Genomic DNA, 14,904 nt, shown 5'->3' on the forward strand with positions numbered 1-14,904 from the left:
ACAAGAATATATCTACTATAATACTGCCCCTATATACAAGAATATAACTACTATAATACTGCTCCTATATACAAGAATATAACTACTATAATACTGCCTCCTATATACAAGAATATAACTACTATAATGCTGCCTCCTATATACAAGAATATAACTACTATAATGCTGCCTCCTATATACAAGAATATAACTACTATAATACTGCTCCTATATACAAGAATATAACTACTATAATACTGCCTCCTATATACAAGAATATAACTACTATAATACTGCTCCTATATACAAGAATATAACTACTATAATACTGCTCCTATATACAAGAATATAACTACTATAATACTGCTCCTATATACAAGAATATATCTACTATAATACTGCCTCCTATATACAAGAATATAACTACTATAATACTGCCTCCTATATACAAGAATATAACTACTATAATACTGCTCCTATATACAAGAATATAACTACTATAATACTGCTCCTATATACAAGAATATAACTACTATAATACTGCCTCCTAGCTGTGAGGTTGTGTGTGAGTAGCTCTCCTGATGTCTGGAGAAAGCCCGGGGCGGGGCCACCCTGGGTGGGGAAGCTCCCCAAGCAAGGCCCAGGCTTCTCGGCCTACACTGGGGGAAAACTCCCAGGCTTCTTCTAATGTGGATGTAAATCCTAAAGTCATTGCAGTACAGAAGAATACTGAGCATGTAAGTCCAGCCATTGTAAAGAAGGAAAATACAGCGATGGATGTATGTAAAGAAAAGAAAGCAGCAGCAAGTATGTCTAAGGAATGTGATGTGAAACAGTCTGCCAGCCATGGTGTACAGTGTGATGGTAATATGACTGAATTCAAGACAGAATCCATTGTGGGAACTCCAAAGTCTGCTAACCGAGGCCATGTTGGTGCACAGGAGGTGAGGGGATCACATGGAGGTGCACAGGAGGTGAGGGGATCACAGGCAGCAGGTGTGCAGCTCCACTCTCCAGCACAGAGGCAGAGGAGGACATCACTGGAGAGACAGACATTACAGGAGAACCTACAGCAACAAGAGGTGGTCTCCAGCATGACCCGCTCAGGCCGCACAAGATCCCAGGCCGGAGGTAAGAGCCACAATACTGACAAGTCTATGGAGGTGACACCTGGGAAATCTGTGGAGAAATATGAAAGTGTTTGCAAAACTGTTCCTGCCCCGGACCCTAATGTATGTGACCGGGCCTCAGGAGATACAAGCAGCCAAGGCTCCTCTGTGTTCACCCAGCCTGAGAGACTGTCCAGACCCCTCCAGCAGGGCAAAGAGACCACCCGGGCACCAGAGCTACAGCTGGCGGAGGAGATCCCAGCACTGGTGAGGAGGATGGAGGAGCTGAAGCACCTAAAATATATGCTGCAAATGCAGATAGACTGTGTATATAAACTGAAGACAGCAAATCCACAATACAAGACAATGCATGATGATAAACTGTATACACTGAGCACAGAGCTGGCCACCATAGTGAGCGAGATGGACTCTATACTGGAGAGGATGGGACCTTTGGCGGAATCCTATAGGAACAAGGAGCGCTTTTCACAGTACCAGCTGAGTTTTGGTGCAGAGCCCAGATCGGATGTGGCACCTGTCATCACCCCAGATGAGCCCCAGGAGGTGACAAGACCCCTTATAAAACCCCCAAGTTTCACCTTCAAGGATCGGCATGTTCATAAGCCCGAGGAGCAGCAACCTCAGAGACCTGCAGCTGTTCCGGAGCCTGCAACTCACTTACCTGCAGAGGCACTACAAGTCCCAGAAGTCCCAGTGCATCAGGAGGACAGTGGACATTTGCCGGTGTATGAAGGTGATGGGGTGATGGAGCAGAGCTCTAATGTTGGGGCACGGACTGGGGGTGAGGACTGTGGTGATGTTGGGACACGGACTGAGGGTGCGGACTTTGATGTTCCTGAGGGGTCGGTGGCTGGAGGGGGTGCACAATCTGTGTGGGGTGTTGTGTCTGATGATGATATAGAGGTGGATGGGACAGGGGATGTTGTACACAATACTGTGCAGGATTTCCCCCCTTTACCTACAAGCACAGCAGCTGTGGCAGGGCCCCCTAGAGTAGACCCCAACCCTGTAAGACAGGACGCAGGTACCCGCCAGGTTCCTCCTAGAAATGCCTGGAGCCGTGGTGCTCCATCATTCACCTCCAGCGCCAATTACACTGGCCAGGCATTTAAAAGGAGGAATGTTGTGCGATTTCGGCACAGAGGTGCCAAGGAGGACCTTCCAGATAGGAGGTTTGTGGTGAGGGAGCTCCTGTGCCACCAGATGGGGTTTGTGCCAGCGGACATCTTGGCTGTAATAAACCTACCAGATAGACAGGGCTATGATGTCAGCTTTAAGCTCATGTCTAATCTGGATAGGTTCTGGTCCAACTTCCCCAGATTCAGAGACAAGGATGGATGGAGTAAATTTAGTTTTATTCCCATATCCAAGCCAGATACCGTCATCATAAACATCATCTTCTGGAATGAAGCTGTTCCTCCCCAGGACATTGTGGTGAGGCTCCGCAGACATTGTGACCTGGTGTCTGATCTCACCAAGAACAGAGATGATGACGGTATCTGGACTGGAGGGTGGAAGGTCCTGGTGAAGCTGCGCCAACACGGGAACATCACCCAACATCTGCCAAATTCCTTCTTTATTGGCAGAGAGAAGGGGGTTTGCTTCTACCCCGGTCAGCCCAGAAAGTGTTTTAAATGTGGTAAACCTGGGCATCTGGCAAATACCTGTACTGTGGTAAAGTGTAACCTGTGTGGTGAGACTGGTCATGTAAGTGCTGATTGCCAGAACATCAGATGCAATCTATGCGGTGAGATCGGTCACCCTCACCGGGACTGTCCCAATGCCTGGCACAACATCTGCCGGGAGCTTCCTGATGAGGACCTTGTGGCGGGGGCAGAGGCTGTAGAGGAGGAGGCTTTGTTATCAGACCCTATACTGACCAGACAGGAGGTTCAGCCAGACTTAGGTAACACTGCTCCAACACCTCAGCAGTCAGAGAGCACACAGGGGGACATGGAGGTTGTGCCACAAGACCAGCAGCAGCCGGGGGTATCCTCTTCTGTGTCTGAGGGGAATAGGATGCAGCAAAATAAAAGGAGAAAAAAAGACAAGTCCTCCCGCAGGCCTGAGGGGGAGAACAGCATCGTTCAAAGTGTGAAAAAAAGGGCTGACAACAGGGCAGGAGTGATGGTGGTGTCCAACAGGTACGAGGTCCTGTCAGAGTCCGAGGGAGATTTGGACACTGAGATAAAAAGAATAGAGGGTGAATGTGATGTTGACACCAGGGACCAACCCCCAATAAAAAGAAAACCGCAGAGTGTGAAAGATAACGTAGAGTCAGATATGGAGACAGGTGGTGGCCAGCGGGACTCAGACTCTGACTTGTGATGATGGGGATCAGGTCTCTGCTCTTCTGTCTTATCATGGCTGGGTTTACTTTAAGGGTCCTTTCTACTAATGTGAACAGTATTAAAGTGAGGAGGACACGGCACATAGTCTATGACTATCTTAGGGATCTGGACACAGATGTCATCTTCATGCAGGAGACGCGCCTGACTTCTTCAGGGTATTTACGTGAGGCTGAGAGGGAATGGACGCCTGGGCCTTCTTTCTGGTCACTGGCTGTGGAGCCTTATGCCGGGGTGGCCATACTGTTTACCACCAGGGATGTGACAGTACATAGGATGACAGAGGTTGTCATGGGAAGGTGTCTGATCCTGGAGGTCACTATCCATGGTAGAAGGCTCCGGCTAATAAATATCTATGGCCCGCAGACAGTGACCGAAAGGATCCAGCTATTTAATGATGTCAAGCCATATCTATTCACATCTGTTCCTGTAATCATGGCCGGGGATTTTAACGTCACTAGGACATCAAGTGACAGGTCCTCAGGTAGAGCGGTGGGCAGGGACTCCAAGGTCCTAAATAATATAATCTTGCAGGCCGGTCTGTGTGATGTGTTCACACAGGGTGGAAGAAAACCAAAACTCACATACACCTGTTCTGACAGGAGCAGTAGAATAGATATGGCGTTTGTGCGTCCTGAAGAATTTATAAGTGATAGAAATGAAAAAACTGTCCCTTATTCAGATCACATGGCCTTAGTTTTCCATCTTGGTGTCACTAAGCGCCCAGATATTGGAAGGGGGCTCTGGAAGCTCAATTCTAATATCTTGGATGATGTGCATGTTAAAGGAGGTATTCACTCTCTTATACAGGGCCAGCTAGAGCGGGTGGACTTCTATGATGATATGGCCGCCTGGTCGGAGGATGTCAAGGATGAGATCAGAACCCTCTTAAAGAGACTGTCCTTTAAAAAGGGGAGGAGTAAGTATGGCCAGTATCTCAAGCTGCGCAAAGAATTGGAGTCACTATATTCGGCAGGTGGGGACCAACAAAGGATAGACCGGCTGAAATCTGAGATAAGGCAGTATCAGTACAGCAGGTATACCTCCCTGGTTCTTGAACGGGATTATGGGTCCTTAGGGTCTCCTGATCCCTTTGAGAATTGCCGGGAGCGGGTGGCAAATAAATCTGTCACCGGTCTCACTGACTCCCAGGGTGTTTTGCAGGAATCTCGGGAGGGTATCCTGGGGGTGGTGAGATCGTACTATGCTGACTTGTTTCAGAGGAAGGTTTTGGATAGAGACAAGATGACCCAATTCTTGGAGACAACTCCGCTCCCTGATACTAATGATTTGGACTTTTCTCCTTTGACAGCAGAATTGACGGTGGCGGAGGTCAAAGAGGCCATTGATAAGTTACATCTGAAGAAGGCACCAGGTCCAGATGGGATAACAGCAGAATTCTATAAGACATTCAGAGACCTCTTGGCTCCAATCCTCGTGGATGTTTACACAAATTGTCTAGAAAGTCACCTGATGCCTCCATCCATGAGAGTGTCCTCGCTGATTCTGCTGTCTAAAGGTAAAGAGCCGAGTGACATCAAGAACTGGAGGCCAATTGCCCTCTTGAATGTCGACAGGAAGATTCTGGCAAAAATCCTGTTTTCTAGGTTAGTTTGTCTGTCCCCGGCACTGTTGGCAGGCTGTCAGTATGGCACAGTAAAAGGGCGGAACATCTCTGGGGCAGTGATCTCCATAAGGGAGATGTTTGAGAGATGTAAAGCCCTGAGGTGTGGGAGATATGTTGTGAGTCTTGACCAGGCTAAAGCCTTTGACAGAGTAGATCATGAGTATCTATGGGCCACTTTGTCAAAGTACGGTATTCCGGGACAATTCATCGATTGGCTGAAGACTTTGTATTGTGAGGCCGAGAGCTTTCCTCTGATTAATGGTTGGCAGGGTGACACCTTCAGGGTTGAGGCGGGGGTGAGACAAGGTTGCCCACTGAGTCCGCTGCTGTATGTATTTGCCTTAGACCCGTTTCTGAGGTCACTGCAGGAGTGTGGTTTTCAGGGGGTGCCGGTCCCCCACTGCCTGCCCCTGAGTGTTGTTGCCTATGCGGATGATGTGACTGTAGTGATATCTGAGCCTCGTGAGGTGGAGATGTTGTCTATGGCCATCAGAAGTTACTCGGAGGCCTCAGGGTCTCTGGTCAACCTTGAGAAGAGTCAAGCTCTCTGGGTATCAGATACTGATCCAGACTTTGATCTGCCCCAATTTGTGAGAGCCTCCACCTATATTAAAATCCTAGGGGTCAAATTCGGGAGGGACGATAATGCCAAACTAAATTGGGAAGAGAAGTTGGAAACCGGAAATGCAAAGGTTCAGCGATGGAAGAACTGGAGGCTGACTTATAGAGAAAGGGTTAAAATGTTGAAGACTTACCTGGTCCCCGTCTTCTTGTATGTTTCTGTCGTTTTTCCTTTGCCAGAATCTTTCTCCGCTCGGCTCTTTAGCCTGTTCTTCCAGATGTTTTGGGGGAACAGGTTGAACCCAATAAAAAGAGGGGTCACCTACCTACAGAGGAGAGAGGGTGGGTTGGATATGCTGAATCCAAGGGTGTTCTTTGATTCCATGTTTCTAAAAGTTAATTTTGGTTGCCTGGACTCAAACAACAGCTCCCTGTGGGCGAATAGTATCAGGGACTGGATATTGCCTTTTGCAGAGTCTTGGGTGCGAGGCGGCAGTCTCAAGAGGGGGAGATGGACGCGTGACTACCTCCCCCCGTACCTGGAATACGGGCTCAGATGTCTGAAGAGATGGCGCATTGAGAAGTCCTATATAGAGAGTAAGACCCGTAAGGACCTTTATGTCAGGGTTTGTAGGACCTTTTTCTTTTTACAGCCAGCACTAAGGGACTGTACATCCGCCATTTTACGAGACAGTCTGAGGCTTCTAAACAGTGTGCGGCTCCCGAAAAAATTCCATGATATTGCCTGGCTGTCACTGCATGGGAAACTGTTTGTAAGAGGGAATTTAAAATACTTAAGTGTGTCAGATCGCCAGTGTCCCCTGGGGTGTCAGGAGGAGGAGACCATGACACATTTTATATCGGAGTGCTGGGGAGGGCGACACATATGGAAGGCAATATCCAACAAGCTAAGAATCCCGAGATTACAGACCCTAAAATACTCAGAAATAATTTACGGTGTAACATCTAGTGTAAGTGGCATTGACCGGGAGACCTTATATATCATCATATCTGTCATAAAATACTATCATTGGCACACCAGGACCCGAGTCTCTATGTATAATGAACCCTTCCATGATAGGAGAGCAGTAGACCTGATCCTGACAGAATTGAGGTGGGTAAAGTGCTTGGAGATCAGGAAGGATGAGAAAAATTGTTTATTATGGAGGAACGTGTATATAGAATGATATTCACCTTCATGATGCTTTTGTGTTGTTATTTATTTATTTACTTTTATTCTCATTTAAAAGCAATGGGCTTTTTCTAAGTTAACATTATTGTTTCTTTTGTAATGGAAGTGTATGATATTTAATATTTGATATTGTTTTGATAATTTTGGTCGAGTGTACTGTAATATTTCTGTTTGTTTTTTACTAATAAAAATTGCCTCCTATTTACAAGCATATAACTACTATAATACTGCTCCTATATACAAGAATATAACTACTATAATATTGCTCCTATATACAAGAATATAACTACTATAATACTGCCTCCTATATACAAGAATATGACTACTATAATACTGCTCCTATATACAAGAATATAACTACTATAATACTGCTCCTATATACAAGAATATAACTACTATAATACTGCCTCCTATATACAAGAATATAACTACTATAATACTGCTCCTATATACAAGAATATAACTACTATAATACTGCTCCTATATACAATAATATAACTACTATAATACTGCCTCCTATATACAAGAATATAACTACTATAATACTGCTCCTATATACAAGAATATAACTACTATAATACTGCTCCTATATACAAGCATATAACTACTATAATACTGCCCCCTATATACAAGAATATGACTACTATAATACTGCTCCTATATACAAGAATATAACTACTATAATACTGCCTCCTATATACAAGAATATAACTACTATAATACTGCCCCTATATACAAGAATATAACTACTATAATACTGTTCCTATATACAAGAATATAACTACTATAATACTGCCTCCTATATACAAGAATATAACTACTATAATACTGCTCCTATATACACGAATATAACTACCATAATACTTCCCCTATGTACAAGAATATAACTACTATAATACTTCCCCTATGTACAAGAATATAACTACTATAATACTGCTCCTATATACAAGTATATAACTACTATAATACTGCTTCTATATACAAGAATATAACTACTATAATACTGCTCCTATATACAAGTATATAACTACTATAATACTGCTCCTATATACAAGTATATAACTACTATAATACTGCTCCTATATACAAGAATATAACTACTATAATACTGCTTCTATGTACAAGAATATAACTACTATAATACTGCTCCAATATACAAGAATATAACTACTATAATACTGCCTCTTATATACAAGAATATAACTACTATAATACTGTTCCTATATACAAGAATAAATCTAATATCTCTAAATCATTATTATTAAGTCACGGTATGGGACTGTAATGTAGACATATGTCAGGACTCCGTATATTACTTGTTATGTTGTACTCTATAATATATATTGTGCACTGTTTTGCGCTATTCCTTTCCCTTATTATTATGGCAGTCTCGCCCTCAGGTGTCCTCGGTGTCCTCTTAGCTCTGTGTACGGTATACAATAGTCCCGTGTGGAGGGGGGCGGTATTCCTCTTACTTCTAAACAACCTTAAATTTATGTAATTTCCATCCTGGATGTGTGTATTTTAGCCGGCGCAGTCACGGTGTGGCGTGTTATAATGACACAGAGCAGCGTGCGTGCCCATGGTAACCGGCTCCGCTCCTGATGAATGGGCTTTCAGCAGAATGGTTTTCCGCACTTTACAATCCAGGGGAAAGAATGGCATTTTCCCTGAATATTTACCCACCACATGGGCAGCGATATGCCCCGAAAATCTTTTTTTTTTTTTTTCTGTATGGGGCAAACAATACGTAATTGTATACGTTTTCTGTGTATTGTCTCTGCTTTTCTCTATATGAACCGCATCAGCTATTCTAGCTATTTCTGGGAAAGCTGGGTACCAAAAAAATATATTAATTAATTAATTTAGTTAATTAATTAATTCACAATTTTAACTAATGAACAAAGGGTTAGCCCAGCGTTTGCCCATGTGCCAGGGAGGGATAATCCAAAGCTGGGGACTGCTAAACATTACAAATAGGGCATTAAAGGTGTACTCCGCTTCGTTCAGAACATTGTGTGATGTCACGACCACGCCTCTCGTGACATCACACCCTGCTCCCTCAATTCAAGTCTATGGGAGGGGGCGTGGCGACTGCCACGCCCCCTCCCATAGACTTGCATTGAGGGGGTGTGGTGTGACGTCACGAGGGGCGTGGTCATGATGTCACGACCCCTGCCGCCGGCACCCAGCGTTCTAAACGAACGCTGGGTACTGCACAGAGATTGGGGGGTCCCAGCTGCGGGACCCTCACGATCAGACAACTTATCCCCTATCCTTTGGACTGGGGACGAACAACGGAAAAAAATGGTGCCATAAAGTTAAACAGATTTGTAAATTACTTCTATTTAAAAATCTTAATCCTTCCAGTACATATCAGCTGCTGTATGCTCCACAGGAAGTTCTTTTCTTTACGAATTTCCTTTCTGTCTGACCACAGTGCTCTCTGCTGACACCTCTGTTCATTTTAGGAATTGTCAGGAGCAGGATAGGTTTGCTATAGGGATTTGCTCCTCTCCTACTCTGGACAGTTCCTAAAATAGACAGAGGTGTCAGCAGAGAGCACTGTGGTCAGACAGAAAGGAAGTTCAAAAAGAAAAGAACTTCCTCTGGAACATACCGCATGTGATAAATACTGGAAGGGTTATATATTTTTTAATAGAAGTCATTTACAAATCTGTTCTAAATTTCTTGCCCTTTAGTTGATTTATATATATAAAAAAAAATGTTTTCCAGTGGAGTACCCCTTTAAAATTCCATAAATCTCTAATACTTCTCACAGCTGTATCCATCTAGACAATCCTCGGTTTGTACTCCATATGTAGGAGCGGTTACCGGTTTAAAATGCAGGTCAGTGAAAGAAAATGTTGAGAACTGAGCTGCAGTGCCCACTCCGGGGTGCAGGTCTCTACTAAAGCTGTAGCTGAGCATCAATCAAGTTTCTAGGACCCATTTGAAGCATTGAACAGTCCTAGACATTCTCCAATCACAACTACAATTCCCAGAATGCATTGCTTTCTCTTAGCTCTTTATCAAAGTCCATTTGTTTATTTTGGTGCAGAAACACTGAACATTTTCGGCAACTGACCTGCAACAGTGTGAACATAGCCTTAGGGTCTGCACCTACTAGATTTTGTGCTGAGGTTTGTATGCTGCATATTGTATGCAAAATACATCAACATAAATTAAGAGAATACTGCAGCATAAAATCTGCAGCTTATACAGAACAAGTGAATATGCTGCAATTTACATGTGATCTGCAATTGTTCTGCAAAAGAGACAGGGGAGTGTAATGAAGAGACAGGGTGTGTAATAAAGACACGGGAGTGTAATAAAGACACGGGAGTGTAATGAAGAGACAGGGGAGTTTAGTGAAGACACAGGGGAGTGTAATGAAGAGACAGGGGAGTTTAATGAAGACACAGAGGAGTGTAATGAAGAGACAGAGGAGTGTAATGAAAAGACAGAGAAGTGTATTGAAGAGACAGGGGAGTTTAATGAAGAGACAGGGGAGTGTAATGAAGAGACAAGGGAGTGTCATGAAGCGACAGGAGTGTAATGAAGAGACAATGTAGTGTAATGAGACAGAGGAGTGTAATGAAGAGACAGGGTTTGTAATAAAGAGACATGGGAGTGTAATGAAGAGACAGGGGCGTGTAATGAAGAGACAGGGTAGTGTAATGAAGAGACAGGAGTGTAATGAAGAGATGGGAGTGTAATGAAGAGACAGGAAGTGTTTTGAAGAGATAGGGGAGTGTAATGAAGAGACAGTGAAGTGTAATGAAGAGGCAGGGGAGTGTAATGAAGAGGCAGGGGAGTGTAATTAAGAGATGGGAGTTAATGAAAAGACAGGGAGTGTAATAAAGAGACAGGGAGTATAATGAAGAGACAGGAGTGTAATGATGAGACCAGGAGTGTAATGAAGAGACATGGGAGTGCAATGAAGAGATAGAAGAGTGTAATTAAGAGACAGAGGAGTGTAATGAAGAGAAAGAGGAGTGTAATGAAGAGACAGAGGAATGTAATGAAGAGAAGGGAGTGTAATGAAGAGACAGGGAGAGTAATGAAGAGACAGAGGAATGTACTGAAGAGAAGGGAGTGTAATGAAGAGACAAGGGAGTTTAATGAAAATATAGGTGAGTGTAATGAAGAAATAGGGAGTGTAATGAAGAGACAGGTTAGTGTAATGAAAAAACAGGGTAATGTAATGAAGAGACAGGGGAGTGTAATGAAGAGATGGGAGTGTAATGAAGAGACAGGGAGTGTTTTGAAGAGACAGGGGAGTGTAATGAAGAGACAAAAGAGTGTAATGAAGAGACAGGGGAGTGTAATGAAGAGACTTGCGTCTGAATAGTGGACAAGAAAACTGTAGGAGCTGCTAGTGTGAACACAATAGAGGACAGTGCACTGTTACAAATGGATCTGGATAGGTTGGGGGGTTAGGCTGGGAAGTGGTAGATGAGGTCCAACACTGATAAATGTAAGGTAATGCACATGAGGAAAAATCCAGGCTGGGATTTAGGAGTCTTAGTTAGCAGTAAATTTACCTGTAGTGACCAGTGTCGGGCAGCTGCTGCCAAGGCAAATAAAATCATGGGGGGCATCAATAGGGGCATAGATGCCCACGACAAGGAAATAATTCTACCGCTGTACAAATCACTAGTCAGACCACACATAGAATACTGTGTACAGTACTGGTCAGACCACACATGGAATACTGTGTACAGTACTGGGCAGACCACACATAGAATACTGTGTACAGTACTGGTCAGACCACACATGGAATACTGTGTACAGTACTGGTCAGACCACACATAGAATACTGTGTACAGTACTGGTCAGACCACACATGGAATACTGTACACAGTACTGGTCAGACCACACATGGAATACTGTGTACAGTACTGGTCAGACCACACATAGAATACTGTGTACAGTACTGGTCAGACCACACATAGAATACTGTGTACAGTACTGGTCAGACCACACATAGAATACTATGTACAGTACTGGTCAGACCACACATAGAATACTGTGTACAGTACTGGTCAGACCACACACGAAATACTGTGTACAGTACTGGTCAGACAACACATAGAATACTGTGTACAGTACTGGTCAGACCACACATAGAATACTGTGTACAGTACTGGTCAGACCACACATAGAATACTGTGTACAGTAATGGTCAGACCACACATGGAATACTGTGCACAGTACTGGTCAGACCACACATAGAATACTGTGTACAGTACTGGTCAGACCACACATAGAATACTGTGTACAGTACTGGGCACCAGTGTACAAGAAAGATATAGTGGAGCTGGAGAGGGTTCAAAGACGGGCAACCAGAGTAATACGGGGAATGGGTGGACTACAGTACCCAGAAAGATTATCAGAATTAGGGTTATTTAGTTTAGAAAAAAGAAGGATTAGGGGAGACCTAATAACTATGTATAAATAAATCAGGGGACCATACAGAGATCTCTCCATGATCTATTTATACCCAGGACTGAATATATAACAAGGGGGCGTCCTCTACGTCTAGAGGAAAGAAGATTTCTACACCAGCACAGGCGAGGGTTCTTTACTGTAAGAGCAGTGAGACTGTGGAATTATCTCCCGGAGGAGGTGTCATGGGGAACTCTGTAAAATAGTTTAAAAGGGGTCTGGATGCATTTTTGGAGAATAATAACATCGCTGGTTATGTATATTAGACTTGTCTTTGTTTGTACCCCATAATTGTAAGCGCTGCGGAATCTGTAGGCGCTATATAAATAAAATGATTATTATTATTAATATTATTTATAGGGACAGAACGTTGATCCAGGGATTTATTCTGATGCCATATTTGGAGTCGGGAAGGAATTTTTACCTCTAGTACGAGGGTTTTTTGCCTCCTCTGGATCAACCCAGTAGGGACTCATTAGGGTTATAGGTTGAACTTGATGGACTCCGGTCTGAACTATGATCTTCTCTGCTGGTGATCTGTCTGGGCCGTCCAGTCCCTTCTGCTTTGTGTTTTCTTTAGTAACTGCGGCTCCCAACATGTCTGAACAGGCTGGATGGAGGGAAATTCACCAAATGCCTACACTGCTTCTCTCAGTGATTATCCCCCTCCAAGTCTGTCACCTGGGCAAAATGTCTGTAAGTGGTTTGTAGAGGCACGTCTCTACACAAGAGTTACACTACACAAAAGGAGCCTCTTAGAGCCTTTTATAGCGCAGCAGGGGAAGCACAATTACATACCCTTCTTTTGGCAGGGTCCAGTGTGTAATCAGACCTCATCTGTAATCAGGTAGGGAGGTAGGTAGGTAGAAAGATATTAGATAGATAGATAGATAGATAGATAGATAGATAGATAGATAGAAAGATAGAAAGATAGATATGAGATAGATAGATAGATAGATAGATAGATAGATAGATAGATAGATAGGAGGTAGATAGATATATATGAGATAGATAGATAGATAGATATGAGATAGATAGATAGATAGATATGAGATAGGTATGAGATAGATAGATAGATAGATAGATAGATATGAGAGAGATAGATAGATAGATAGATAGATAGATATGAGATAGATAGATATATAGATAGATATGAGATAGATAGATAGTAATCCAAAGAAAAACAGCACTCCCGTCTTGAGCTCAATATCTATGGGTGCCAATTCACAGAAAGTCCATATAAAGCCATGCTGTATGACATTCACATCATGGAATAAAGTTTTTTTCTTTTTTCGCCATATTGGACCTGTGTGCTGCGGATTTATATGGACTTTCTTAGATAGATAATTTATCTTGTTCTTCTGTGTCCCCTCTTCTCGCTGAATTTCATGTTTATACACAATTATACAGAATAATTTAAAGAAAACACTTGTTCCTCATGTTTCTCCAGGAGATGAGAAGAATGAGGAGGCAGCTGTGTCCTCTCTGAGGAGTCCGGATCATCCTCTCCACATCTCGTGTCCATCTGTGTCTCATCCCATCAGACAAACCTTCTCCGCTTTATTCTCCTCCTTTTCTTTCTTCGTATTATTATTATTATGTAATCTCACCTGAACTGACACATTGTTACAGATCTCAGCTGTATTCTGCACACAGTCAGGGCAAGTTAACCAGTTCCTGGATGTAAACAAGTACGATAATATTCAGCAAGCAGAGATCTTACAAGAAGGAGGGAAACTGAAGAGCAAAGTGGATGAAAATGTCTCAGAACTTCTCACTGCAGCGGAATGACCAGATAATCACATGACTTTCCAATTCTAAATGACTAAACAATTAAGCTCCACCTCATTGTGAGTCAGAACCCTCCCAAACTGACCAAATTGGCCTCTTTTATGCAAATTTACATAGCCCCACCTCTTTGTGGTTCTGTTTGCGAGTATATACAGCGCCCCCTAGGGAGTACATATTACAAGTAGACAGCCTTTTTTTGTGTCATTCTTTTACCCACAGATTATTAATATTATAATTATTATTATTATTATTATTATTATTATTATTATTATTGTTGTTGTTGTTGTTATTGATATTATTACTGTTATTATTGTAATTATTATTATTATTACTGTTCTCATATTTATTATTATTATTATTATTGTTGTTGTTATTGATATTATTACTGTTATTATTGTAATTATTATTATTACTATTATTATTACTACTACTATTATTATTATTACTATTATTATTATCATCATCATCATTATTATTATTATTATTATGACATGTGTAGATAAAACATTCCTTACAGAGAACATGTGTCTGTGTTATGTAGTGTTATAATGTTAGTGCACTGTGTATTACACCAGATGCGGAGCTCCCCTTTAATTATTCATTCCTGCAGTAATGGACTTCTCCTCTCTTCATTACCATAAACATATTCATATTAGCATTTTTTTTTAACTCCGGGATCTTCACAAGCTAAATCCGCGCGACCCTCGGCTTCTGTTGCCGCCATCGTGAAAAGCAAAGTCTAATTGAATTGATGTAAATTATTGCGTCTAATTTAATATGTTTATTTTTCACGTTTCTCTCCCAGGAGTAATAAATGTAATTTCT

At 42.5% G+C, this 14,904-nt stretch overlaps 1 protein-coding gene across 1 annotated transcript; it reads left to right on the forward strand.

The window, feature by feature from the left end:
- The first annotated feature begins 717 nt into the window (after window positions 1-717).
- On the forward strand, window positions 718-14,079 carry LOC130332641 (uncharacterized). The gene is made up of 5 exons (XM_056553806.1): window positions 718-912; window positions 943-2,413; window positions 3,254-3,380; window positions 6,299-6,418; window positions 13,921-14,079. Exons 1-5 carry the CDS (start codon window positions 753-755, stop codon window positions 14,077-14,079), a joined length of 2,037 nt encoding a protein of 678 aa, XP_056409781.1. The 5' UTR covers window positions 718-752.
- Window positions 14,080-14,904: the final 825 nt, after the last annotated feature.

This window comes from Hyla sarda, unplaced genomic scaffold (assembly GCF_029499605.1).
Source record: "Hyla sarda isolate aHylSar1 unplaced genomic scaffold, aHylSar1.hap1 scaffold_38, whole genome shotgun sequence".
NCBI classification, from domain to species: domain Eukaryota; kingdom Metazoa; phylum Chordata; class Amphibia; order Anura; family Hylidae; genus Hyla; species Hyla sarda.

Bases quoted from the DNA above. Each gene is read 5' to 3' on its own strand.
- LOC130332641 (XM_056553806.1), top strand. From the start codon at position 753: ATGGATGTATGTAAAGAAAAGAAAGCAGCAGCAAGTATGTCTAAGGAA. The intron at 913-942 runs GTGCACAGGAGG...GATCACATGGAG, and splicing joins TGCTAACCGAGGCCATGTTG to GTGCACAGGAGGTGAGGGGA. The intron at 2,414-3,253 runs GTCCAACTTCCC...GGTGTCCAACAG, and splicing joins TCTAATCTGGATAGGTTCTG to GTACGAGGTCCTGTCAGAGT.